Genomic DNA, 26507 nt, shown 5'->3' with positions numbered 1-26507 from the left:
ATCAGACAAAACAATGTGATGAATCATGCAGAGTCAACAGGAAACACAATCTAGAATTAGACGGTTAATTATCAGAGTTTAAGAACAATATTATTCACCAGAAATCCATAAAGTAAAAGGTAATTAGGATATAAGTACAGGAACCATGCAAAACAAAAGCACAAATGTGTCAACAGGGATAGAAAAAGTTAATGACTCTCTCTGGGACTAGAAATTATGTTTTAGGTATTATTCAATGGGAGATGTTATTTAGTGACAGTATGCAATGTGTCAGTGCTCAGACTGCTCAGCTGTCTGCATGCTGTGGGTGGGTGAAGTGGAGCGGTAGCTACCTCGTTTTGGTCTCGTTTCTTGGTGAAAATATTGCGGATGAACGTTTCCTGCACCTCTTCCTGTTTGACCAGGTACTGCCACAGCCTCTTCACAGGCAGGGCAGAGTGGTGACTGGACCTGTAGCCACACAATACTCCCCTCGGTTATACAGCTCACTTACAAAAAGGCATTTATGACGTTGTGTGGATCATATCAGAGTGTAACGAAAACCTACATTTACAGCAGTGGTCACTAACCTTTTCGGAGTCAAGATCACTTTCSATGTCAAAAAGCAAGCCTAGATCTGACACTTTAAAAAAGGACTTGTAATGCGCMTATGCAACATTAACTTAATAAAAACAGTTCTGTAGGAAAGTTTTGTGCAGTAGGACTGATAWATTATCACAGCATATTGACTATGCTTGGCCTGCCAATATTGTTCTTCTCAGACCATATTATATTTTAAAACTCAATCTTTTATAACAAATTAGATCATTTGTTGTATCAGTTGGGAGGCACAGCTGAGAATAAATTGAAATAATTACTGGACTGATAGTCAGTCTCTGTGGTGAGAGAGAGAAGCAGAGGGTCCATCTCTCACTGTCCTTCTCTTTTTCTCTGGTGAAACTGACCAGAGAGAGGAGACACKGTCTTCCACCTGACGGCCCAACTTGAGACACACCACATTATTTCTGTCTCATACACAAATTCATGTTGTTCCTATGATCAGAGAAAGTGAAATATCCCTTGATATTAAAATATACACGACGAGCTGCTAATAATACAAATTCTGGCCTATCGATACACTTGGCTACTCATGTACTGCAGCGCTGGTTGTAGTGTGATTGGAAGTAGCGAGAAACACGTTTTATGTTTTGTAAATGTGCTGAATAAAAACAGTGTTAACAGTGCTGAATAAAAAACGGAAACATGAAGTCACTCATAAAAACAGCAGCTCTTTGCTGTATTGTTTGACAGTCTCTCTCTGGTCATGGTTTTAAAAGTTATGAGATCTCACGTAAGCTAGTATCAAACTCTACTGTTGGGTCGTGAAAGCTGTAGGCATGGTATTTTGAGCTATCCGACTGGCCAGAGCAGTAGGCGCACTTGATTTAGCTCTCCTGGTCCATCTGGTAGGCAGAGTTTGTCCCTTCAGACAAATGAAATGGTTCAAAATGGGAAAACTTCGCCTACCTAGCGCGGAGGGCCTCTGAATCAAGTGCACCTACCATCAATCTCGCAAGACGAATAGAACAAAAGAAAATAGCGCGCAAGGCTTTGGGCGTGTTCCTCTGCCCAGGCGTTGCTGATGCCTGCCAGATCTTATAACACCTGGACAGGTATTTTACATATCAGCTAACCACATCATATGTTATAGCAATCTGTCATTCGATGACGTGGCATGTAACCTCTGATCAGGGGACCAGCATCTTTGGCTTTTCTACAGAAATGCCTTGATGATCGACTAGGAATGCGCCTTGATGATCGGACTTAGGAATGCGCCTTGATGATCGACTAGGAATGCGCCTTGATGATCGACTAGGAATGCGCCTTGATGATCAAACAGTCGAATGCAATTGACCGGTTGGTGACCACTGATTTACAGAATGTTATGGCAAACATATCAATATACAGAGAATTCCTGTTTGGAGCTCACCTGAAAGGTGTGTTGGAGGGCTCAAACAGGGCTTTGTGTCTGAGGATGGCGGGGCCCGAGGCAGCCGTCTCGTCCAGAGGGTGTGTGGAGATGTACTTGGAGGGCGGCCCCCCAAAGATTTCCAGCCTCTTCAGCAACACCTGCTCCCAGCGCTGGAGGGTCTTCAGCACCGCGTGACACAGAGGAGAGCCCACAGGTAGATCTTAGAGAGACACAAACACTAGGTGACATTAACAACAGTACATTCAGAGGCGTGAGACTTCACWAAAAGTGCAGGCAGTTATCTAAAAGGGAGTATAGTTCAATATCACAGAATCCCTCTCTTAGTTTGGACTTCACAAGCCCTAATGCTTCCAACTAAAATTGTCTCCACAAATAGACATTAGTCCAGTGGTTGTGTAGGCTAGTTGTCGTTAGTGTACGGTACCTAGTAGGTCATGTCCTGCCATGGGGTAGAATGACTTCAGGTTGCCTAGGACCAGCTGGACCATGGCCAGGCGCATCAGACACCAACTGGACACACACAGAGAGAAATCACCATTGTTATGTCCAACCATCACTGACAAGAGTAACGTCCATTTGCTTTGATACTACTGCCCACCGACTGTACCTGTAGGAGTTGGGATTGGAATGTTCTCGGCTAGGAGAGTTGGGGTCAAAGTCTCCAAACTCGTCTTCATCATCATCATCATCCTCGTCCTGACTGCCCTGGCTCTCCTCCGAGTCGTACTCCACCCTGCTCTCTGACGGAGGGAGGAAAGGCTGTGGGAGGAGAAAACAATATAAACACACACATACAGTTGAAGTCRGAAGTTTACATACACCTTAGCCAARYACATTTAAACTCAGTTTTTCACAATTCCTGACATTTAATCCTAGTAAAAAWTCCMGGTTTTAGGTCAGTTAGGATCACCACTTTATTTTAAGAATGTGAAATGTCAGAATAATAGTAGAGAGAATGTTTATTTCAGCTTTTATTTCTTTCATCACATTCCCAGTGGGTCAGAAGTTTACATACACTCAATAAGTGTTTGGTAGCATAGCCTTTAAATTGTTTAACTTGGATCAAATGTTTTGGGTAGCCTTCCACAAGCTTCCCACAATAAGTTTGGTGAATTTTGGCCCATTCCTCCTGACAGAGCTGGTGTAACTGAGTCAGGTTTGTAGGCCTCCTTGCTCGCACACGCTTTTTCAGTTCTGCACACAAATGTCAATGGGATTGAGGTCAGGGCTTTGTGACGGCCACTCCAATACCTTGACTTTGTTTTGCCACAACTTTGGAAGTATGCTTGGGKTCATTGTCCATTTGGAAGACCTATTTGCGACCAAGCTTTAACTTCCTGACTGATGTCTTGAGATGTTGCTTCAATATATCCACATAATTTTCCTCCCTCATGATGCCATCTATTTTGTGAAGTGCACCAGTCCCTCCGGCAGCAATGCACCCCCACAACATGATGCTGCCACCCCCGTGCTTCACGGTTGGGATGGTGTACTTCAGCTTGCAAGCCTCTCCCATTTTCCTCCAAACATAACAATGGTCATGATGGCCAAACAGTTATATTTTTGTTTCATCAGACCAGAGGACATTTCTCCAAAAAGTACGATCTTTGTCCCCATGTGCAGTTGCAAACCATAGTCTGGCTTTTTATATGGCGGTTTTGGAGCAGTGGCTTCTTCCTTGCTGAACGGCCTTTCAGGTTATGTCGATATAGGACTCGTTTTACTGTGGATATAGATACTTTTGTACCCGTTTCCTCCAGCATCTTCACACGGTCCTTTGCTGTTTTTCTGGGATTGATTTTCACTTTTCGCACCAAAGTACGTTCATCTCTAGGAGACAGAACGCATCTCCTTCCTGAGCGGTATGACAGCTGCGTGGTCCCATGGTGTTTATACTTGYGTACTATTGTTTGTACAGATGAACGTGGTACCTTCAGGCGTTTGGAAATTGCTMCCAAGGATGAACCAGACKTGTGGAGGTCTACAATWGTTTTTCTGAGGTMCTGGCTGATTTCTTTTGAWTTTCTCATGATGTCAAGCAAAGAGGCACTGGGTTTGAAGGTAGGCCTTGAAATACATCCACCAGGTAAACTTCCAATTGACTCAAATGATGTCAATGAGCCTATCAGATGCTTCTAAAGCCATGACATAATTTTCTGGAATTTTCCAAGCTGTTTAAAGGCACAGTCAACTTAGTGTATGTTAACTTCTGACCCACTGGAATTGTGATACAGTGAATTATAAGTGAAATAATCTGTCTGTAAACAACTGTTGGAAAAATTACTTGTGTCATGCACAAAGTAGATGTTCTAACCGACTTGGCAAAACTATAGTTTGTTAATAACAAGAAATTTGTGGAGTGGTTGAAAAATGAGCTTTACTGACTCCAACCTAAGTGTATGTAAACTTCCGACTTCAACTGTACATACATGTTAGAATGAGCTGAATGACTGGGTCTTTAAGTTAACTAAGAACCTGGAAGTGTACACTACTACGGTACCTTTGCGATAAAGTAGTCCCAGATGCTGAGCTCCGGGGGGACAAAGTGCTCTTTGAAGATGGAGGTCTCTTGCTCCACCACAGGGCTGGTTGGGCTGGGGGTCTCTGGCCCCTCTCTGGAGGCACTGCGTGTCGACGACGACAGCAGCTTGAAGCGCCTGGGCTTCCTATCGAACTCCTCACTGGCTGCTGAGACAACCACACACATGCTATATTTAYTGGACATACTGAACTTGCCATTTTTCAAGGTAGTGATGCTTTATATTAGTGCGTAAAACTGACATAATATTATGGATATTATTGAGATGAACAAGAGCTGCAGTGTGTGTAGACTGTTGTTCCAGCCCAGCTGTAATATGCCTGATTCAACCAATCACAATCTTCAACAGATCTTTGAATCAGGGGTGAAGCCTGCCCACACGGCTCCGAGTTGCCCACCCTTGCGTTCCAGTTACATCAGCCTCTACATCTGGCGCACACACACACACACAGAGGATGACAGACCTGGAGGTGACTTGGCCTGACTGGGCTTCTCTGTGATGGGGGTACGCGCCCCCCCTCCGAACACAGCCACCCACAGCTTGCTGTTGAGAGGGTGGGCCACGATGCGGAACAGCTCGTTGCTGGAGTGGGTGGCCAGGCCGTGCACAAACAGGCTGAGGAAGACGGCCGTCAGGATCTCACACAGTAACACGGCCAGGCCTGGCTGGCTCTCCTCACCAGCAGAGTTCAACAGGCGGATCAGGGTACTGATACCTGACACACAGAGACCGTGAGGGAGTGAGGGTGAATGAATTGACCAGAATTAAAGAATCACTCAAATGTTTTTTTGAATAAAGTATGTTGTTCATTAGTCTACTGTTGATATTGTCCCAACAAATCGTTTACTGTTTTCTTTTTTTAGATGGAGCACTTTCAGTAAAAAGCAAAGTGTGATGATGTAAAAGGCATCATACTTTTTTGCTTTTTAATGAAAGAACAAAATACTAATTAACAAAATATTAACAAATTGTAATTAAYAAAATACAAAAATGTGTTTTTGTGTTTAAAGTGATCCTTTAAAAGTTGTATGTTTAGGACTGTGGTGTTAAAGGGGCAATCTGCAATTGCTACATACATTTGACTTATAAATTAATACTATGTACCCATTGATTCTTAAAGAATATTACTTAGAAATACTTCATAAGATTAGTTCAACTATCGTAACCCATCAGAACMCAAAATATATTTATTTTTTTACTCCAATGTTTATAAACAATGTAATTGTAAACAAACACTATCGCCTCAAGCCATGGTTAAAACTGTCATTTTGATCTCATGGATTGTCAGTCTTTGCATCCCATAGCTGTCTATGAATTTGAGAGTGGTTACATTTCTCCAGACCCATCCCTCAGCTTTTTAGCAAAACAGGGACGGGGTCTACACTTTGTTACTGTTTGAACTGCAGATCGCCCCTTTAATGTAGCAAACAAGCAATGGTTCTCCAAACAGGATACATGGGGTTCATTTCTGTGAAATTAAGTGAAAACTGGTGGAAGTAAAGTGGGATTACCTGGCCACTGTGCTGGGTGGGTGTTGGGCAGTACAGTCTCCTCCATGCTCACAGTGCGTACCGGGTGGTGCTGGAAGGAGAGGATACTCTGGTACACTATCCCAGTGAACTGGTTCACATGGCTGGGAGGAGAGAAAGACAAGGAAGGACACCCACACTCASTCATTAAGCAAGAAGGAAGGGGACGTTCCATTAAACAAGGGATTATCAACCAGGGGAAATGGCGACGTGTACGTAGGCCTATATGGAGCGGACTGTAAATGTTTTAACTTCTCTGAATCCAGAGAAGTTTTGCACGGCAGACGGCGGGAGGCAGACCCATTTAACACATAAAACACTAATACACTGCTGTGGCTCCTCACCCTCTGGTTACAATAAAGAATTCAGGAGATCTATAGATGAAGCGCAGAAGTGTATTCTGACATCAAAGAGCCTTCTCTAGATAGTTAATGAGTTGGGAGGCAGCACAGAGTTCCATCTCTCACAGGGGGGATATATAGCTCTCTCAACATGATGGATCTAGTTCAGTATACTGACGGGTATATTAGAGTGCATTGTATATCTACTAAGTCCTCTATTAAGCTTGCACGAAAGAGCTGATTCCTGTCACATAACACAGAATTGAGTTACTGGAAGTGTACAGGCTAAATCTGCAATATTAGAACATAAAAGTGCTTCTTTAGTGGACAGAGCAGGTTGAAAAGGACCGTGMAACTGTGCAACAACATAAAAAGCCAGCGTCCAAAGCCTTTCACATGTTCGCCAGATGGAATCACCTACCATGAGTTGAATTTAGAGTCAACGTTTCGACAAACCTCTAGCACGACTGCGGCGTGGGTTTTCATTAGCATAACAAAAGGGGAGTGTTGAATTAGAAAAAGCTAATTTAGTCGGACTGCACCGCTTCATTCTCCACACGAGAGGGGGAACTGTTGGGCACGGCTCAAAACAAAGTCCTTACTCATTTACAGATCGGTGAGCTTTGAAATGTCAAGGTCAGGCCGAGGGCCGGGCGCAGTCACGTGATTCCTATTTTAAGGTCATTCAACTGCTAGATGAGTCAAAGAAAAAAGCCTTTTCTCTACTTTTTAACGTCATACACTTTTCTCCTTGTAGTAGTACAGCTGTTAGAGAATTAAAAAACAGGACAAGGTTTTAATGATCATTATCACATACACACCGACAGKCAGATTCTCAAAATCAGATGCACGGTGCAGTTCAAATGTCTGAACTGTTGCCTAATGTGCATTTCCCAGCATGCTCTTGGTTGTGTGCCGTTCTAGTACAGAGATCAGGAGCACAGATCAAAGTTGGYGGCGTTAGGATTCAGACTAACCTGTGGTTGTGGCCATCGCAGAGACACTGGTATATGCAGGCGGACAGCGAGGCTGCCAGTGTGTGCATCACATAGATCTGGAAGAGCAGGAGGTATTAGACACATTAGGAGCAGCAGAACACTCCTTCCCACCATCAACTCACCTTATATTACCAGTGATATCCATCTATCACAATATCTACACTAAAACACTGCTGATAAGATATGACCCCTGTCAAATTCACAGCACATTACCGCCCTTGTCAAATTCACAGCACATTACCGCCCTTGTCAAATTCACAGCACATTACCCGCCCTTGTCAAATCACAGCACATTACACGCCTTGTCAAATTCACAGCACATATCCGCCCTTGTGTCAAATTCACAGCACATTACCGCCCTTGTCAAATTCACAGCACATTACCGCCATTGTCAAATTCACAGCACATTACCGCCATTGTCAAATTCACAGCACATTACCGCCCCCCCCACCCAACCACCACGCACAACCAACACAAGTACCACTCTGATCTCTCAACATGCTCTTTGATTGGAGCACACAGCATGACGATAGCCTTGGCTGGTGCACGTGTGTCTGACCTCGTTGTTGACGATGTCTGGGTGTGGCGGGGAGTCCAGTGCGTTGATGGTGTGCAGGATGTCGTGGGTGAGGTTGGTCAGATGGACGATGGGGTTGGCCACCACTGTCTTGGCACTGGCAGTGCAGGCCAGCAGGAGAGGAATGGAGGCGTGGTGCAGGTAGGGGGCGACGGCTGACTGGACACTGTCATCCTGTGGACATAGAGTAGCGTGGAGTGAAGTGTGGCTCCAAGACTCACAGAGAAAATACATAAACAACTGAGCTGGAGTTGGATCTGTCTGAGCTAACTGTGTGTGTGTGTGTGTGTGTGTGTGTGTGTGTTGAGCCATATGGCAGACTGAGCATCTACCACTATAACATTGTTTTTGGCCCCCCACTTTTTATCTGAAATTATCATCACCCACTGAGTAACTTCTCATATAACAGTTTAAAATGTTTTGAGCTAGTAATGTCAATATTTATCTTTAGAAATTAGCTATGACATACATAGACAATTAATGTWATGCAGCTTTGGATTTCACCCCAGTCTCAAAAACAGGGAATTTCACCCCCATTTGGAACTTTACAGAGAGCTGATCTCTTCTCCCGTTCTGACCAGTGCATCTTGCAAAAATGATTGCTGTCCTTGTTATGAAATTTCATCTTTCAACTGTTCATTTAAAAATGACCAAATGCACTGATTGAAGCAGAACTACCAAAAATATTTTGTATAATGAACCTGGCAATCGAAAAGCCTCAATCAGTTAAATTGGTGAGTTGTGTCCACGATGGTAGACTACACAGCCCCGCTGGTAAAACACAATTTTCTACAGCGCATTTGGTAACAATGACATRGACAATTACATTGGTTGTCCCTAAAGCCTATGATTTATTATTGCAAAAGCCATTTTACAAACATCTGAATGCTGAAGGCGCGGCGCAGATATAGCCTACGCATATTGAAGCAGGGATGGGGGCGGCCTACTTCTCGTTGGCGCGAGAAGCTGCTTCTCCTGCACTGTGCGCAGTTATCTGAATTTTAGATCAATGTCAAACGCAGTTACGGTTATAAAAGTTCAATAGGCTGAAGGAGAGGACGCATCAACTCTGTCGTCACAACATGAGGTATTTTCGTAATAAGGCAGAAAAAAAGGAACAAAACACGTCAATGAACAGCCGGTTTTATTACCGATTAGTGCTTTACTTGGATCAGTTTGGGATCCGCGGACGGATGCATTCACATCTTAAATATTTTAACCGGTAAACGATGCGTATCGGCGAATTGTTACATCCCTAAAAAAAATTGCTACAGAATTGAATCCTGGCTACTATTCTGCGGTTCACTCATCAGATCAGATGCTTTGATGTCAAACTTAAAAGTAAGTCATCTCAGACAGAGGCGTCATCTCAGACAGAGGCGTTACTGTCATGTGGTATGACAGGAGCATCTGATGTTCCAAACGCTCCAGAGAGGAGACCAGTGTTTCTGGTGTTGGTGACTCGATGCTTGTCTCCCTATAAGTAGGACGAGACGTCAGAAGAGAATTGGAATCAGTCTTGTCTGTCAGACAGCCAGCCACTCACTGCAGAAGTCACTGATTCCAACCATCAGCTACGCGAAACCCCAGCCCGGCAAACGCGAGGCTGAGACAAAATGGCAAGCTCCGTTTTCTTTGCTTCAGTTTTTGTGTTGCCCTTCCTTCGTATCCCTCCTCAGAGAACTTGCTGTCAAGTACTGAGATGCAAGAGTCTTTTTCTTAGTCTTGTTTACAACAAAGATACTTTTTTGTTAGAAGAATTTTAATTGTACACTGAACAAAAATATATATAAACGCAATGTGTAAAGTGTTGGCCCCATGTTTCATGAGATGAAATAAAAGATCACAGAAATGTTTAATACGCACAACAAGCTAATTTCTCTCAAATTTTGTCCACAAATTTGTTTACATCCCAGTTAGTGAACATTTCTCATTTGCCAAGTTAATCCATACACCTAACAGGTGTGGTATATCAATAATCTGATTAAACAGCATGATCATTACACAGGTGCACCTTGTGCTGGGGACAATAAAAAGCCACTCTAAAATGTACAGTTTTGTCACACAACACAATGCCACAGATGTCTTGAGGGAGCGTGCAATTGGCATTCTGACTGCAGGAATATCCACCAGAGCTGTTGCCAAAGAATTTAATATTAATTTCTACCATAAGTCGTCTCCAATGTTGTTTTAGATAATTTGGCTGGAGGTCCAACCGGCCTCACAACCGCAGACCACGTGTATGGCGTTGTGTGGGTGAGTGGTTTGCTGATGTCAACATGTGCCCCATGGTCGCGATGGGGTTATGGTATGGGCAGGCATAAGCTACAGACAATGAACACAAATGCATTTTATCGATGGCAATTTTAATGCAAAGAGATACTGTGACAAGATCCTGAGGCCCATAGTCGTCCCATTCATCCACCACCATCACCTCATGTTTCAGCATGATAATGCACAGCCCCATGTTGCAAGGAGCTATACAGAATTCCTGGAAGCAGAAAATGTCCCAGTTCTTGCATGGCCTGCATACTCACCAGACATGTTACCCATTGAGCACGTTTGGGATGCTCTGGATCGACGTGTACGACAGAGTGTTCCAGTTCCCACCAATATCCAGCAACTTTGCACAGCCATTGAAGAGGAGTGGGACAACATTYCACAGGCCACAATCAACAACCTGAGCAACTATGCGAAGGAGATGTGTCACCCTGCATGATGCAAATGGTGGTCACACCAGATACTGACTGGTTTTCTGACCCACGCCCCTACCTTCTATTTTTAAGGTATCTGTGACCAACAGATGCATATCTGTATTCCCAGTCATGTGAAATCCATAGATTMATTGATTTCAATTGACTGATGTCCTTATATGAACTGTAACTCAGTAAAATCTTTGAAATTATAGTTATATTTCTGTTCAGTATAATTATAAAACTGGGTGGTTGGAGCCCTGAATGCTGATTGGCTGAAAGCCGTGGTATATCAGACAGTATACCACGGGTATGACAAAATGTAATTACGTTGGTAACTAGTTTATAATAGCAATAAGTCACCTCGGGGGTTTGTGATATGGCCAATATAGCTATGATCCTTATTGATGTCACTTGTTAAATCCACTTAAATCAGTGGAGATAAAGGGGAGGACACAGGCTAAAGAAGGATTTTTGAGACATGGATTGTGTATGTGTACCATTCAGAGGGTGAATAATATTGAAGTTTCAATAGGGTATGGTAGTTGGTGCCAAGYGTAGTGGTTTGAGTCAAAAACTGCAACGCTGCTGGGTTTTACATGCTCAACAGTTTCCCGTGTGTATCAAGAATGGTCCACCACCCAAAGGACATCCAGCAACTTGACACAACTGTGGGAACCATTGGAGTTAACATGGGCCAGCATCCCTGTGGAACACCTTGTAGAGTCCATGCCCTGACCAATTGAGGCCGTTCTGAAGGCAAAAGGGGGTGCTAATGTTCCTAATGTTTTGTACACGGTATATATGGCTATTGTATCCATTTGTTACTCATTTTAATAAGATTGACAACATACAGTGTGTGTGTTAGTGTGTGCTGTACCTGTTGGGACTCCTGAAGCAGCAGGATGAGTTCCATGCGCACCGAGGCCAGGCCTCCTCCGTGGGAGCCGTGCAAGCTGCAGTAGCTGAGGAACATGCGCAGGAGAGGCTGGTTGCTCTGGAGCCAGTGTCTCCGGGTGCGCTGGGCCTCACCAGGCTGGGCCTGGGCCTCCTCCTCTCCACTTGGCCCTGCCATTCCCAGGGCCAGCTCTGGCAGGCAGGGCTTGTAGCTGCAGCACCTCTGCAGGGCCACCACCTCCCTCTCCAGCCACTGGCACAGCTGGTAGCGTAGCTTCCCCCCGTCCAGCTCGTAACCCGTGGACAGGGTCCGCAGCTCCGTGGTCAGGATCTTCAGGCAGGCGCTGAATTTGAGTTGAGCGGCCAGGATGTCCTCAGAGGGCATGAGGACGTCACCCTCGTCCAGCAGCGTCTCCGTCAWTGGAGAGATGGCGTCTTGAAAGACGCTACTGGTGTTGTCGGCACTCTTCATGGCCAAGCCCTGTGGATCGTCGTCCTCTTCCTCCTCCTTGTCGCTGTCCCATTTCAACTCCAGGGCTTCATCCTGAACCGACACAGAGGGCTGACCCCAGTCAAAACTCAGCACAGAGTCCGATTGGCTATTGGACAAGCTGTCTGACACAGACTCGAAGCCGTTCAACGCGGGCTGAGACCAGTCCAAATCTGACGCCTGTTCCTTTTTCGTCTCGCTCAGGTCGGGGTTAGTGGTATCGTCCTGGTGGAGCTTGGATCTTTTGACGACWTTGGGCATTTTGGAGAGGACCTCCAGGGCCAGCATGGGGCAGCCGGCCTGCAGGTGAGCGTAGGCTGCGGTGAAGAACAGCCTCCTCTCCACCAGGCTGATTGAGTTTGCCATGCGACCCTCCGCTGTCAGACCCACCCTGGTCTTCTCAGACGAGCCAAAATGGCGGCGCAGCAGTAAGGGATGTGTGCGGAGGTAGGTGTAGAAGTTGAAGACCTCCGGGCTACAGATGGACGTGGACGAGGTACCTGCAAATCACAGCTCTGTCATTTCCCCAGGCATTCACATCAATAATTTACCTCAAAATAATCAAACGTCAAATCTAAGAAGGGAAAAAGCATTGTTCTCTTACTACTACCTGGTTGAGTTGTGTGGCCAGCCTGAGTGGAGGACGCTAGGTTTGGGGCAGCAGGCTGCTCCAGTAGAGTATCCAGGGCCCGGCTGTAGTCCTCTAGTACCCAGTAGGCCGTGCTGCGCAGGAAGGGGTCCTGGTGGGCGGGGAGCTGGCGGTCTTGGCCCAGCACGTGCCTCTGCAGGATGCGTTTGTAGGTGGAGGACGTCTCAAACTCGGACTCATAGAGCCGGGAGATCACCAGGGCCAGCTGCAGGTCCTGCATCTTCTCCAGGCAAACCTGTACAAGGCAGGCCAAACCTCATCCAATAGTGTTGAAAGCATTTGCAGTAGCAGCACAGAAAAATACCTCACAGGAATATCAAATAAGGTCACCTCTACCCTTTGCATGGCCAGATGTAATTTGCATAAATGCTCAAAGATACAACTTTGTATTTAATTATATTTATTTTTTAAAGAGAGCTACCTCTCTCCTGAAAATCTTTGTATGAAAAAGGTGGACATCATATCTACTGTAGCTGAAATTAGGACATTTTTTACCTCTACAGCATCCTTGAGGGAGCCTGCCAAAAGAAAGAAGGCTGCAGAGTGCTGGAAGCGCTGCTTCCCCAGCAGAGAGAAGGCGTTCTTCAAGGCAGCCCTCCTCCACCTTTCCTCACCGAAATTGTTGCTGAAGAACGTAGTCATTTTGGCATTCTTCTGAGACCTTGATGGAACAACACACGTTGGCATTAGACTATCTGTAATGTGAAATAATTGTTTCAATCTTTTCAAGGGGATATGGGAAATTATATTCAAGAACTTCTCAAAGACGTTACCTGTACAGTCCCCAGACCACCGCTTTCTTTTTCATAGCGAGATAGAAGATGGCGGCGTCCAGAGGATCGTTCTGCCTTTGAAAAGACGCTTTTGCGACCTGATGAATAACGGAGGTAGAAAAACACATTTGTATATAGGTCATTCTACATTCTCTGATTTATATTACTGAATTCTGTGTTGCAGCAAAATCTGACTCTGTTCTCCTTTTGTATCTCAAAGGCAACCAATAACTCTTATCTACCTATCCATCTATCTATCTATCTATCTATCTATCTATCCACACACGTTCAAAAGTTGGGGGTCACTTAGAAATGTCTTTATTTTTTAAAGAAAAGCAAATTTTTTGTCCATTAAAATAACATCGAATTGATCAGAAATACAGTGTAGACATTGTTAATGTTGTAAATGACTATTGCAGCTGGAAACGGCTGATTTTTTTATGGAATCTACATAGGCGTACAGAGGCCCATTATCAGTAACCATCACTCCTGTGTTCCAATGGCACGTTGTTAGCTAATCCAAGTGTATCATTTTAAAAGGCTAATTTATCATTAGAAAACCCTTAGGAAAATTATGTTAGCACAGCTGGAAACTGTTGTCCTGATTWAAGAAGCAATACAACTGGCCTTCTTTAGACTAGTTGAGTATCTGGAGCATCAGCATTTGTGGGTTCGATTACAGGCTGAAAATGGCCAGAAACAAAGATCTTTCTTCTGAAACTCGTCAGTCTATTCTTGTTCTGAGAAATGAAGRCTRWYTATTCCGTGCGAGAAATTTCCTAGAAACTGAAGATCTYGTACAACTCTGTATACTACTCCCTTCACAGAACAGCGTAAACTGGCTCTAACCAGAATAKAAAKAGTGGGAGGCCCCAGTGCACAACTGAGCAAGAGGAYAAGTWCATTGGTGTCTAGTTTGAGAAACAGACGCCTCAGAAGTCCTCGACTGGCAGCTTCATAAATAGCACCCGCAAAACACCAGTCTCAACGTCAACAGTGAAGAGGCGACTCCGGGATGCTGGCCTTCTTGTACGAGATCTTCAGTTTCTAGGAAATTTCTCGCATGGAATAGSCTTCCACCGTAGGGATGGTGCCAGGTTTCCTCCAGACATGACGCTTGGCATTCAGGCCAAATCTTTGTTCCATCAGACCAGAGAATCTTGCTTCTCATGGTCTGAGAGTCTTTAGATGCCTTTTGGCAAACTCCAAGCGGGCTGTCATGTGCCTTTTACTGAGGAGTGGCTTCCGTCTGGCCACTCTACCATAAAGGCCTGGTTGGTGGAGTGCTGCAGAGATGGTTGTCCTTCTGGAAGGTTATCCCATCTCCACAGAGTTACTCTGGAGCTCTGTCAGTGTGACCATTGGGTTTTTGGTCACCTCCCTGACCAAGGCCTTTCTCCCCCAATTGCTCAGTTTGGCCGGACGGCCAGCTCYAAGAAGAGTCCTGGTGGTTCCAAACTTAATGATGGAGGCCACTGTGTTCTCGGGGACCTTCAATGCTGTAGAAATGTTTTGGTACCCTTCTCCAGATCTGTGCCTTGACACAATCCTGTCTCGGAGCTCTACGGATAATTMCTTCGACCTCATGGCTTGGTTTTTGCTCTGACATGCACTGTCAACTGTGGGACCTTATATAAACAGGTGTGTGCCTTTCCAAATCAATTKAATTTACCACAGGTAGACTCCAAATCAATTTGTAGAAACATCTCAAGGATGATCAATGGAAACAGGATGCACCTGAGCAAAAATTTGAGTCTCATAGCAAAGGGTCTGATGAGTACTGAYGTAAATGTCATATTTCAGTTTTACATTTTTTATAAATACGCAAACATTAAAAAAAAAACKTTTYGCTTTGTCATTATGGGGTATTGTGTGTAGATTGATGTATTCTTTTTTAATTTTTTWAATACATTTTAGAATAAGGCTGTAACGTAACAAAATGTGGAAAAAGTCAAGGGGTCTGAAAACTTGCCGAATGCACTGTATGTATGCATGCATGTATATATTTATTTAAAGGGAGGAAAAATTATCGCAATAGGTATATGGGACACATGGGCTCACTTTTTCAATACACCTCCGGAGTTTATTGGTGCTCCTGAGCCACCAGCCCATGCCCATGGCGCGGAGCTCGGGCCAGGTGGGGTCTCCTTTCTGCAAGGCAGGTAACATGTGGAGCAGCTCGTCCTCAGCCTCGGAGTGGAAAGCCCAGGCGTAGTGACAGGTGGACAGACCTGGAGGACCAAACACAGGTTGTCAAGACAATCAAACGTCACACTAGTCTACACAGCAYCAGGCTGGAGGAGCTAGAGTTGTTTGACTAATGTAATAATATGTTCATTTACCCACATTGATTTAAATGTATGTATTTTTTACAAAAATAAATAGGCTAATCAGCATAGGTCAGCCATGCAGGAATTAAACCCACAAGTCTAGTGTTGCAACAAGCATCATGTTCTAGCCATCTGAACCTCAGTGGGCTGAGTTCAGCCCTGCCTACCTTGGCGAAGCAGCTGGGCGCGATGGGCAGGAGGCAGGGTAGTCAGCAGGAACGTATGGAGCCTCACAGCCAACAGGAACTTCAGACCGCACTCATCCAAAGTCTCTCCACCTAGTCAATGGAAAGAACATGACCATCTGCAGTACTCCTCCTCACAGGCCTTCTACTAGAATAAAACAAATACACCCCCTTTGGTCATATTAGTCCATTGAAYAACATTTTGTAAGGAGAAGGACTATTAAGGACGGTCTGTGTTGGGTTAAATGAGATMCCGTACCTTTACCCCTGCTCTGGCTCTCCCGGATGTCAGTGCTTGTGGTGGCGATGGTGTCAGCCAGGGCCATGAGGGACATCTGCTCCATGCGGGTCAGGCCCGGCAGGCTGGAGTGGAGCAGGTGGCTGGACAGAACCTGGGCGTGCTCTGGCCCAAAGAAGGTGGGGCTATATTGAGACAGGTCTATGACCTTAGCACCGCCGTCCTCCTGGTCGCTGTCCATATGCTCCAGGTCGTCCACACCCACCCCGCTGCTCTGGAAGAGCTCATCGTAGGCGTCCGTCTGACTGGACCCGTGGCCACTGTCTCCACTCAAGCTGGACACCTTGTCCTTGGGCTTGGGGGAGCAGTCCTCGTCGGCCGCCAGCAGCGCGTACAGGGGCAGGGGAGGGATGGAGTCGATCTCTGTGTAGTCCGAGCTCTCGCCCTTGCTGAAGAGCTTGGGGTCTCTGGAGGTGCTGCCGCCGGCGCTGATGGTRCGCGAGCGGAAACGCTTGTCTTGGTTGGTGCCGTTGTCTTTGAGGGCCACAATCTCCCCGGCAATGCATTTGACGAGGTGGGAGAGGATGGCCTTGGCACGCCGAACCTTCCCCAGGTCCATGAGCTCCAGCAGCTGTACCGGGTGGTACTGGGGCAGTGTGGGGAACAGGTGGTGTGCCGCCTCAAACAGCCCGTAGTCCTCCATCTCCGCAGGCAGGTCGTACACCGTCCTCTTCCCACTCAGCTTCTGGGCCAGGCTGGTCATGGACCTGGTCAAGCTCTTCTTGGGAGGAGCAGGGTTCAGGCCCTCCTCATGGCTCTGTTTCATTGCAGCCAGGAGGGATGACACGCTGCCCATGTCTGTGGTGGTGGTATTCGAGGCCGTGGACTTGGCCGGGGCCGGGGGCTGCCACTGGGAGTACACGTGCATCTCACAGTCCATGCCCACCACCAGGATGCCGTCTCTCACCCAGGACAGGGAGACGGGGATGGGCAGGGAGCCTTCCACGGAGGACACCAGGTCCACGGAGCGCAGGAGGACCAGGCGGGAAGAGCTCTGCTCCCTGGGGCCCTCAGACAGGCCCAGTTCAGGAGGTTTGCCAGAGAGCAGGCCGTACATGTAGAGTTTGGAACCAATCCCCACAGTAAGAATGTGGGAGCCGTCCTCCCTGGAGACCCAGTCCAGGTGGACCAGACTCTTACCAGACGTCCCCTGGCAGTCGTCATTGGGCAGATAGATGTCCAGGTTATTATTCTCCACATTCAGGCCCTTGACGACACTCTCCATGTTATTGTTGTTGTTACCAGTGGGAGTGGAAGCATCCAGGACGAGGGTCTGCTCTAGCACCCAGTGGGAGCCACCTGTGGACTCACACTGGAATAACCCTACATGGACCAGTGGTTCCCTGACACCCTGCTGAGGGTTAGGGCTCAGGTGGTTAGGGCTCAGGTGAGGGCTAGGGTTGTGTCGGTAGGCCACTGCAATGCGGCTGGTGTGACAACAGCTGACCGTGACTGGTCTGCCTGACACGGTCACGGCACTGCTGTTGCCCAGCCCCTCCTCCACCAATAGAGGCCATTCCTCCCAGGTGTACGTCAGCTCCTTGGTGTCTGGCTCCACTGCAGCCACCCTGCACCTCCAGAACCTCACCTTCCCGTCTGAACAGGAAGTGGCCAGGAGATAGGGAGCGCCACCTGCCGGCTGCAGGGAGGACGCGCTTAGATGACCTGGAACAAGAACAATCATTGGTTAGTTAGTTTAGCCACACTTCCTGGGTAGGCTTGTACACTTGCGACGGCAGATAGCCTACTGGTTAGAGCGTTGGGCCMGTAACCGAAAGGATGGTGGATCGAATCCCTGAGCTGACAAGGTAAAAATCTGTCTTCTGCCCCTGAACAAGGCACTGTTCCTAGGCCGTCATTGTAAATAAGAATTTGTTCTTAACCGACTTGCCTAGTTACGTTTTTTTTTTTAAGACACAAACTTAATACAATTGACTTAAGCTATATCTATACTGAAATGTAACAGTTAGATGCCAGCAAAGTAACAAAGATGCAAAACCCCAAAACCTTTCCAAACAAAKGGCTGTTAATTATCTCTTATCCAATTTCAGTTGAACTGGTTCCATTCTATAGAATTAGCCAACACTTTRTGAGTTGATTACATTCCTGTAGAAGAACAAACAGGATTGTCCCATTATACAGGAGAAGAGGGCGGTGTGACTGTGGTTCAGTGACCTCTCACCTGCTGAGGGCGTGACACTGATCACCTCAACGCCGTCTGGAAGAGCTAGCTCCTGGCTGTACAACCTGTGAGTGGCCAGGGTGAGGCGACTGGCACTCTGCAGGTTGGACGTGCAAGGCTTGTTCTTCTGGGCCGAGGGGGAGCTGAACGTCTCAAAGCTAAAGGAGCTGTTCATTGGCGACAAGGTCACATTCTCCTTTTCAGGCGGAGCACCGGTCTCGTCTGTAAAGACACACAAAAACAAATYGTTTTTTTAGAGCCAGGTTAAAGCTGGCTGACTGGCACACAATKCCCAACAATGCTGTAACATAGAAATGGACCCTTAAAGGTCACACACCCATAGTGATTTGGCCAGCTGCCAGTTGCAGGTGCCACATATGCAGGAAAGACCTGCCAGTCTGGGTAAACTCTACCACCACCAGGAAGAAGCGGGCGGAGAAGCCTGGCTGGCTGGAGGCTGCAGGAGCAAAAACAAACACACACAAGGACACGTACATCACACTGAATGAGATTGACTGGAGAGTAAAGAGAAGGTYGTATTAGTGAGTGTCTCCTCTAATCCTACCAGTCTCTGTAGCGGGAGCTTCCTGAGTGGCATCTCTCCTCTCACTGCCCAGAATCAGATCCTCTTCAAACACATGCAGCAGCTGAGTCTCYTTCCCCTGCTGCAGAACACACATTTTACATTTATATTTTTTGTAATTTAGCAAGACGCTCTTATCCAGAGCGACTTACAGTAGTGAGTGCATACATTTTTATACTTTTTTTTTGTACTGGTCCCCCGTGGGAATCGAACCCACAACCCTGGTGCTGCAAGCACCATGCTCTACCAACTGAGCTAGACAGGACACACAATAGGACAGGATATACTTTGTCACTGAGTGTGCTGATGCTTCCATACATAAAATCTAACCATGCATCATCATAATACACACACAAAAGTTAATTATTTCATGCCAAGGCTAGGCTGTGACTTGGTGGTAGCTCCGCATGATTTAACGCTTACTGGCTAGGCTACAGTGTAAAACATCTATGGCATGGCTGACCTTTTCATKAAGATGGCAAGAAGCCATTAAACAATGTGTTAAATAGAATTCAGTCATGTATTGAATATCRGATTGTGCTTACTATGCCTAGCAAACCCCAATCATTGTGCTGAAAAAGGTCAGTGAAAATCTGTGTGCACTCAATAGAACATATTTCCTTCTTCCATAAACGTATACTTACGAAGTCAGTAATGGCATCTAGCTCGATGATACAACCTGGTTTAGCAGTCGATTGCTGGCTGATGATGTTAAAAACTTTGCCGACATATTTCTGAGACAAAGTTATAAAAAAGAAAAATATTAGTAAATGTTTAGATATCGAGAATTGTGAGGGTAAATAAAACATGTTAATCTGAGATATCCAAAAGACATTGTGCTGGTGGTCGACTTACTGAAATATCTGGGTTGGAGAGCTCACTGAGTAGTTTCTTGGCTTCAATAACAGCCTGGTAAAGCCTCAGCGTGTGACCGTCACTGGCCACGAAGCAGGCACTGGGAGAGTTGCAGTAGACACCTGCAGTAGAGAAGAAAACTATTGCAACAAGCCATCTGCTGACAGATATTGTAGCTACCAGAGTTTTCAAAGGTAAATCCACTGACTGTCTCCTTCCTTACCAAGGCAGTTGCTGGGGATGAGTGTGGGCAGCCAGGCTACATTGGAGAAGGCGGAGGAGTGGAGAGAGTTGATCCTGGCCAGCTCAGACACCCCTCCAGAGAAGGACAGCGGTCCCACTGGATCTACCCTCCACAGAATGAGCTCGCTGTAGATGGCATTGGGATCCTGCGACACAGCGCCCAGGGACACCCGGCTGGGCCCGCCCCCGAGGGGTTGAGAAAGGGTGGTTGAGGGGGCGGGGACACTGTCCACATCGGGGGTGCGCAGGGCATTGTGGTGTGAGGTGGTGAGCAACAGGGGCAGCAGGGAGTGGCAGGCCAGGTCGTTGAGGTGGAAGCGGTGGCCGCAGTAGCGTGACTTGTGGGACACGCTGAGCACAGTGGAGAAGGCCGACTCCTCTGCGAAGCTGACCGCCCACTGGTTGAGGGAGCCATCGGAGTGCGTGGAGATCATGAGCACGTTGGGGGTGAAGATGCTGAGGCGCAGGCTGCTGGAGTAGGAGGTCGCCTTGCTCTGGCCGTAGGGAATCAGCACCGACGAGGAATGTGGTAGGCCGGCAGGCCGCTGGCGGCCATGTTGGATGGCTAGGTCCACGTTCTTGTTACAGGCGTACATGACCACGCTGCGGCTCAGGGAGTTGGCGTCGCCCGTGGGGAAGGCCACAGGTATCCGGGACACAAAGGACACCTGTCACGGGACAACGGAGACATGATTGGTCGGTCGGTGCTGCTTCACTTCTTCACCAAAGATAATTAGCATATTATTATGCATTACGCTTTCTGCCATTTTTATCAAATGAAGGCAGCCAGCCCTAATAAACCTGGATGTCATTGAGATTCCATCAGCAGCGTTGACTGCCGGATCAAAAGAGGCCCAACCATTATACTGCAGATAAACGCATTTCCAATTTCAAATAATGTCAGACTTAATTAGAATATAATTAACCCAGCGTCAGTGAGAATCCATTAAAATGTAAGCTGTACAATGCAACTGTCAAAATGATTAGTTTCTTGGAGACAGCTAATGTTGTTTTCAACGAGTAGCACGTTAATTTATGTTAATATTCCACGTATTAAAAGACACAAAAAAGTWACAAAAATGAAATCAGTCAGACCACATAACACAGTGCCTACAGAAAGTATTCATACCCCTCGACTTATTCCACATTTCGTTGTGTTACAGGCTGAATTCAAAATGGATTAAATCAATTTCTGTTCTCACCCATCTCCACACAACATGACAAAGTGAAAAACATTTTTTTTTAATGTTTGCACATTAGTTGAAAATGAAATACATAAATATCTAATTTACATAAATATTCACACCCCTTTCCTGACACTCCAAATTGAGCTCAGGTGCATCCGATTTCCTTAGATCATCCTTGAGATGTCACTACAACTTGATTTGAGTCCAGCTGTGGCCAATTCAATTGTTWGGACATGATTTAGAAAGAAACATACCTGTCTATATAACATTYCCAACAGTTGACAGTGCATTTCAGAGTAGAAACTATTGTGAGGGAAATTCTGTTGTCTGAAGAAATAGCCTTGAATTTTACATCTTGTCTCATACAATCATTGGTTCCTCTAGATGCTGGGTAGAGATATGAAGGGAAGACCGTCACGACCCCCTCTTCAGACCTTTTGTCAGAACGCCCAGAATATGTTCTATWRGTTAAGATAGGAGACGGTGCCAGTCACATACAGGAACCAACCCTATGAACCACGCCTGTGAAGCTTGTTTGTATAGCCGTAAATAAGASAACTAACGGGACTGCCCCGACAGAGCTCCTGGCAGACTTCAGACTGGTACTTTAGGGACTGAGTGTCCCTGTGTTGAATTTCCACRACAATTTGGAGTCAACGAAACAGGATGATTGATTCTGCCTGCGGAGCTTTCTAGTGAGAGTCTGCGAGGAACACCGGTGKGGCATTTTATGAAACGTGAGGGAAATTCCCATCTGACCAAAAGATGACGAGGAACCGCCCAGACCCATACTACAAGCTGCCCAGGAGGAGACACATCATCCGCAAATAATTGAGGGACAGAGAGTTTTTCGATCTATAACCCTAGTGAGGGGGTTCCGTCCACCACTGCCCATCGTAGTCTGGGACTACTAGTAATAGCATGGGGTGTTGTTTTATATGTATAGGAAGTAGAAGTCTATAGGCATTTCTGAGAATTGTCCATGTGATCKGAGACCACTGTACCATAGTTTCTGGGAGGCTAGAGAACCGTTGAAGATACATATGGTGCACAGGATGCAGATGGGGTGGTGTGGATATAAATACCTAAGTTGATTGATAACGTTATATAGGGATTCTGTGTGATGTGAAGATATAGAAGGAGAGAATACTAAACTGAGCAACAAAAAAAAAAACTCACTGTCAACTGCTTTTATTTTCAGCAAACTTAACATGTGTAAATATTTGTATGAAACATAACGAGAGATTCCAAGAACCAGACAAACTGAACAAGTTCCACAGAAATGTGACTAAAAGAAATTAATGTGTCCCTGAACAAAGGGGTGTCAAAAACAAAAGTAACAGTCAGTATCTGCTGACACCAGCTGCATTAAGTACTCAGGCGTCTCCTCCTCATGGACTACACCAGATTTGCCAGTTCTTTCTGGGAGATGTTACCCCACTCTTCCACCAAGGCACCTGCAAGTTCCGGACATTTCGGGGGAATGGCCCCAGCCCTCACCCTCCGATCCAACAGGTCCCAGGCGTGCTCAATGGGATTCAGATCCGGGCTCTTCGCTGGCCATGGCAGAACACTGACATTCCTGTCTTGCAGGAAATCACGCACAGAACGAGCAGTATGGCTTGTCATGCTGGAGGGTCATGTCAGGATGAGCCTGCAGGAAGAGTACCACTGAAGGGAGGAGGATGTCTTCCCTGTAACGCACAGCATTGAGATTGCAGGCAATGACAACAAGCTCAGTCCGATGATGCTGTGACACAACGCCCCAGACCATGACGGACCCTCCAACTCCATCCCGCTCCAGAGTACAGGCCTCGGTGTAACGCTCATTCCTTTGACGATAAACGCGAATCCGGCCATCACCCCTGGTGAGACAAAACCGCAACTCGTCAGTGAAGAGCACTTTTTGCCAGTCCTGTCTGGTCCAGCGAGGTGGGTTTGTGCCCATAGGTGACGTTGTTTGCCGGTGATATCTGGTTGAGGACCTACCTTACAACAGGAATACAAGCCCTCAGTCCAGCCTCTCTCAGCCTATTGCGGACAGTCTGAGCACTGATGGAGGGATTGTGCGTTCCTGGTGTAACTCGGGCAGTTGTTGTTGCCATCCTGTACCTGTTCCGCAGGTGTGATGTTCGGATGTACCGATCCTGTGCAGGTGTTGTTACACATGGTCTGCCACTGCGTGGATGATCAGCTGTCTGTCCTGTCTCCCTGTAGCGCTGTCTTAGGCATCTCACAGTACAGACATTGCAATTTCTTTCCCTGGCCACATCTGCAGTCCTCATGCCTCCTTACAGCATGCCTAAGGCACGTTTACACAGATGAGCATGGACCCTGGGCATCTTTCTTTTGGTGTTTTTCAGAGTCAGTAGAAAGGCCTCTTTAGTGTCCTAAGTTTTCATAACTGTGACCTTAATTGCCTACTGTCTGTAAGCTGTTAGTGTCTTAGCGACCGTTCCACAGTTGCATGTTCATTAATTGTTTATGGTTCTTTGAACAAGCATGGGAAACAGCGTTTAAACCCTTTACAATGAAGATCTGTGAAGTTATTTGGATTTTTACGAATTATCTTTGAAAGACAGGGTCCTGAAAAAGGGACGTTTCTTTTTTTGCTGAGTTTATTACTGAATATGGTGTATGAATGTATAATGGTTTACTTGAGATTTGATTAAGTAACATTGAAAATAAATAATAATATACAACTTGCACACCCACACGTAGACTTACGTAAGTGGTGTGAAACGTATTCTGAGAAGTTCAGGGTGGTCCCTTTATGGATCATTTGATAAAGATAAGGTTAAAGCGTTGTATGACTGTAAACGGGTCTGTCTAAAGATTGGCGCATATCAACTTTTGGTAAAGGTACGGGACTTGATTTACCCCCAACCAATAAAATTATAAACGCTTATGGGATTCCTCCACCCCGGTAATACATTTTGAAACAATACCCATGCCCTGTTCAATAGGCCCAATGAATGTTGAACATGATTTTCTGTTAACTAAAACCCCAAAGTGGCGCAGCGATCTAACGCACTGCATCTTAGTACTAGAGGCGTCACTACAGACCCTGGTTCGATCCTGGGCTGTATCACAACCGGCCGTGATTGGCAGTACCATAGGGCTATCACAACCGGCCGTGATTGGCAGTACCATAGGGCGGTGCACAATTGGCACAGTTAGGGGAGCGTTTAGCTGGGGTAGGCGTCGTTGTAAAATAATAATGTTCTTAACTGACTTGCCTAGTTAAATAAAAATGACTTAATGCTACAATTTATTGTACCCAGATTGAGTTTTTGTTGATACCCAAAACAATGAGATATTAAACCAATGGTAAGCAGACAAATTAAACCACTCTCCCAGGGAGTAGGGTCTGACACTGCCTCCCAGTCTGTCCTGACACTCCCCCAGAGGAGTAGGGTCTGACACTGCCTCCCAGTCTGTCCTGAACCACTCCCCCAGGAGGAGTAGGGTCTGACACTGCCCCCAGTCTGTCCTGAACCACTCCCCAGAGGAGTAGGGGTCTGACACTGCCTCCCAGTCTGTCCTGAACCATCCCCAGGGGAGTAGGGGGTCTGACACTGCCTCCCAGTCTGTCCTGAACCACTCCCCCAGGAGGAGTAGGGGTCTGACACTGTCTTCCAGTCTGTCCTGAACCACTCCCCCAGGAGTAGGGGTCTGACACTCCTTCCAGTCTGTCCTGAACCACTCCCCCAGGAGGAGTAGGGTCTGACACTCTCTTCCAGTCTGTCCTGAACCCAACTCCCCCAGGAGGAGTAGGGGTCTGACACTGCCTCCCAGTCTGTCCTGAACCACTCCCCAGGAGGAGTAGGGGTTCTGACACTGCCTCCCAGTCTTGTCCTGAACCACTCCCCAGGAGTAGGGGTCTGACACTGCCTCCCAGTCTGTCCTGAACCATCCCCCAGGAGGAGTAGGGGTCTGACACTGCCTCCCAGTCTGTCCTGAACCATCCCCCAGGAGGAGTAGGGGTCTGACAGTGCCTCCCAGTCTGTCCTGAACCACTCCCCCAGAGGAGTAGGGGTCTGACACTGCCTCCCAGTCTGTCCTGAACCACACCCCCAGGAGGAGTAGGGGTATGACAGTGCCTCCCTGTCTGTCCTGAACCACTCCCCCAGGAGGAGTAGGGGTCTGACACTGCCTCCCAGTCTGTCGCTGAACCACTCCCCCAGGGAGTAGGGGTCTGACACTGCCTCCCAGTCTGTCCTGAACCACTCCCCCAGGAGGAGTAGAGGTCTGACACTGCCTCCCAGTCTGTCCTGAACCACTCCCCCAGGAGGAGTAGAGGTCTGACACTGCCTCCCAGTCTGTCCTGAACCACTCCCCCAGGAGGAGTAGGGGTCTGACAGTGCCTCCCAGTCTGTCCTGAACCACTCCCCCAGGAGGAGTAGGGGTCTGACACTGCCTCCCAGTCTGTCCTGAACCACACCCCCAGGAGGAGTAGGGGTATGACAGTGCCTCCCAGTCTGTCCTGAACCACTCCCCCAGGAGGAGTAAGGGGTCTGACACTGCCTCCCAGTCTGTCCTGAACCACCAGGAGTAGGGTCTGACACTCCTCCCAGTCTGTCCTGAACACCAGAGAGTAGGGTCTGACACTGCCTCCCAGTCTGTCCTGAACCACTTCCCCAGGAGGAGTAGAGGTCTGACACTGCCTCCCAGTCTGTCCTGAACCACTCCCCCAGGAGGAGTAGGGGTCTGACACTGCCTCCCAGTTTATACTGTCTCAGGTGCCAGACTTACTATGGAATGATTGGGAGGCTGAAAAACAGATATGGAGACTAGTGAAATCAACAAAGTAAATGGTAATATTAGTGGCTTTCAGAAAGCACTCTAATAATGCAATATCTTAGTAATTTGAAGAAGACAATGTTTCAATAAAAAGGTCACATGACAAATGGAGGGATTAAGATTGGGACATAATTAGAGACTGCCATCTGGTTTTTGGGTTAGAGATAAGCTTCCTGTGGACAAATAGATAACCCACCAGTGAAAATAAGTGCTACTCACTGAACTCAAAACAGGCTGTAAGGACATAGTGGGACAATTGGACAGAGGTATGAATAATTGAAAAATATACGTTTTTGAAAATGTCCAATTATCATTACTCAATCCTATCGTTTGTGTAACACCAGTGATTTAAGTAAGAAGGTAATGCCATCTAAAACAAACA

The 26507-nt window shown here is 46.7% G+C and overlaps 1 protein-coding gene across 7 annotated transcripts in view; it reads right to left on the bottom strand.

The window, feature by feature from the left end:
* LOC111974038 (dmX-like protein 1) overlaps window positions 1–26507 on the bottom strand; it is a 61777-nt gene that overhangs the window by 11968 nt on the left and 23302 nt on the right. For 3 of the 7 annotated variants that reach the window (XM_024001536.2, XM_024001540.2, XM_024001537.2), the window contains 22 exons: window positions 20116–20803; window positions 19893–20014; window positions 19682–19771; window positions 19020–19119; window positions 18792–18911; window positions 18455–18676; window positions 16234–17937; window positions 15957–16067; window positions 15521–15690; window positions 13460–13557; window positions 13182–13347; window positions 12645–12921; window positions 11531–12537; window positions 7940–8131; window positions 7360–7436; window positions 6024–6145; window positions 4976–5227; window positions 4473–4660; window positions 2580–2731; window positions 2397–2482; window positions 1970–2171; window positions 333–450 (listed from right to left, as the gene is read on the bottom strand). In XM_024001536.2, the coding sequence (XP_023857304.1) occupies window positions 333–450; window positions 1970–2171; window positions 2397–2482; window positions 2580–2731; window positions 4473–4660; window positions 4976–5227; window positions 6024–6145; window positions 7360–7436; window positions 7940–8131; window positions 11531–12537; window positions 12645–12921; window positions 13182–13347; window positions 13460–13557; window positions 15521–15690; window positions 15957–16067; window positions 16234–17937; window positions 18455–18676; window positions 18792–18911; window positions 19020–19119; window positions 19682–19771; window positions 19893–20014; window positions 20116–20803 (6264 nt within the window). The remainder of the gene's footprint in view (window positions 1–332; window positions 451–1969; window positions 2172–2396; window positions 2483–2579; window positions 2732–4472; window positions 4661–4975; window positions 5228–6023; window positions 6146–7359; window positions 7437–7939; window positions 8132–11530; window positions 12538–12644; window positions 12922–13181; window positions 13348–13459; window positions 13558–15520; window positions 15691–15956; window positions 16068–16233; window positions 17938–18454; window positions 18677–18791; window positions 18912–19019; window positions 19120–19681; window positions 19772–19892; window positions 20015–20115; window positions 20804–26507) is intronic. The other 4 variants (XM_024001538.2, XM_024001541.2, XM_024001539.2 and 1 more) reach the window with 3 other exon arrangements.

This window comes from Salvelinus sp. IW2-2015, linkage group LG15 (assembly GCF_002910315.2).
Source record: "Salvelinus sp. IW2-2015 linkage group LG15, ASM291031v2, whole genome shotgun sequence".
NCBI classification, from domain to species: Eukaryota; Metazoa; Chordata; class Actinopteri; order Salmoniformes; family Salmonidae; genus Salvelinus; species Salvelinus sp. IW2-2015.
Note: the sequence above shows the minus strand (reverse complement) of the source record. Positions and strands in the feature narration are given on the sequence as shown.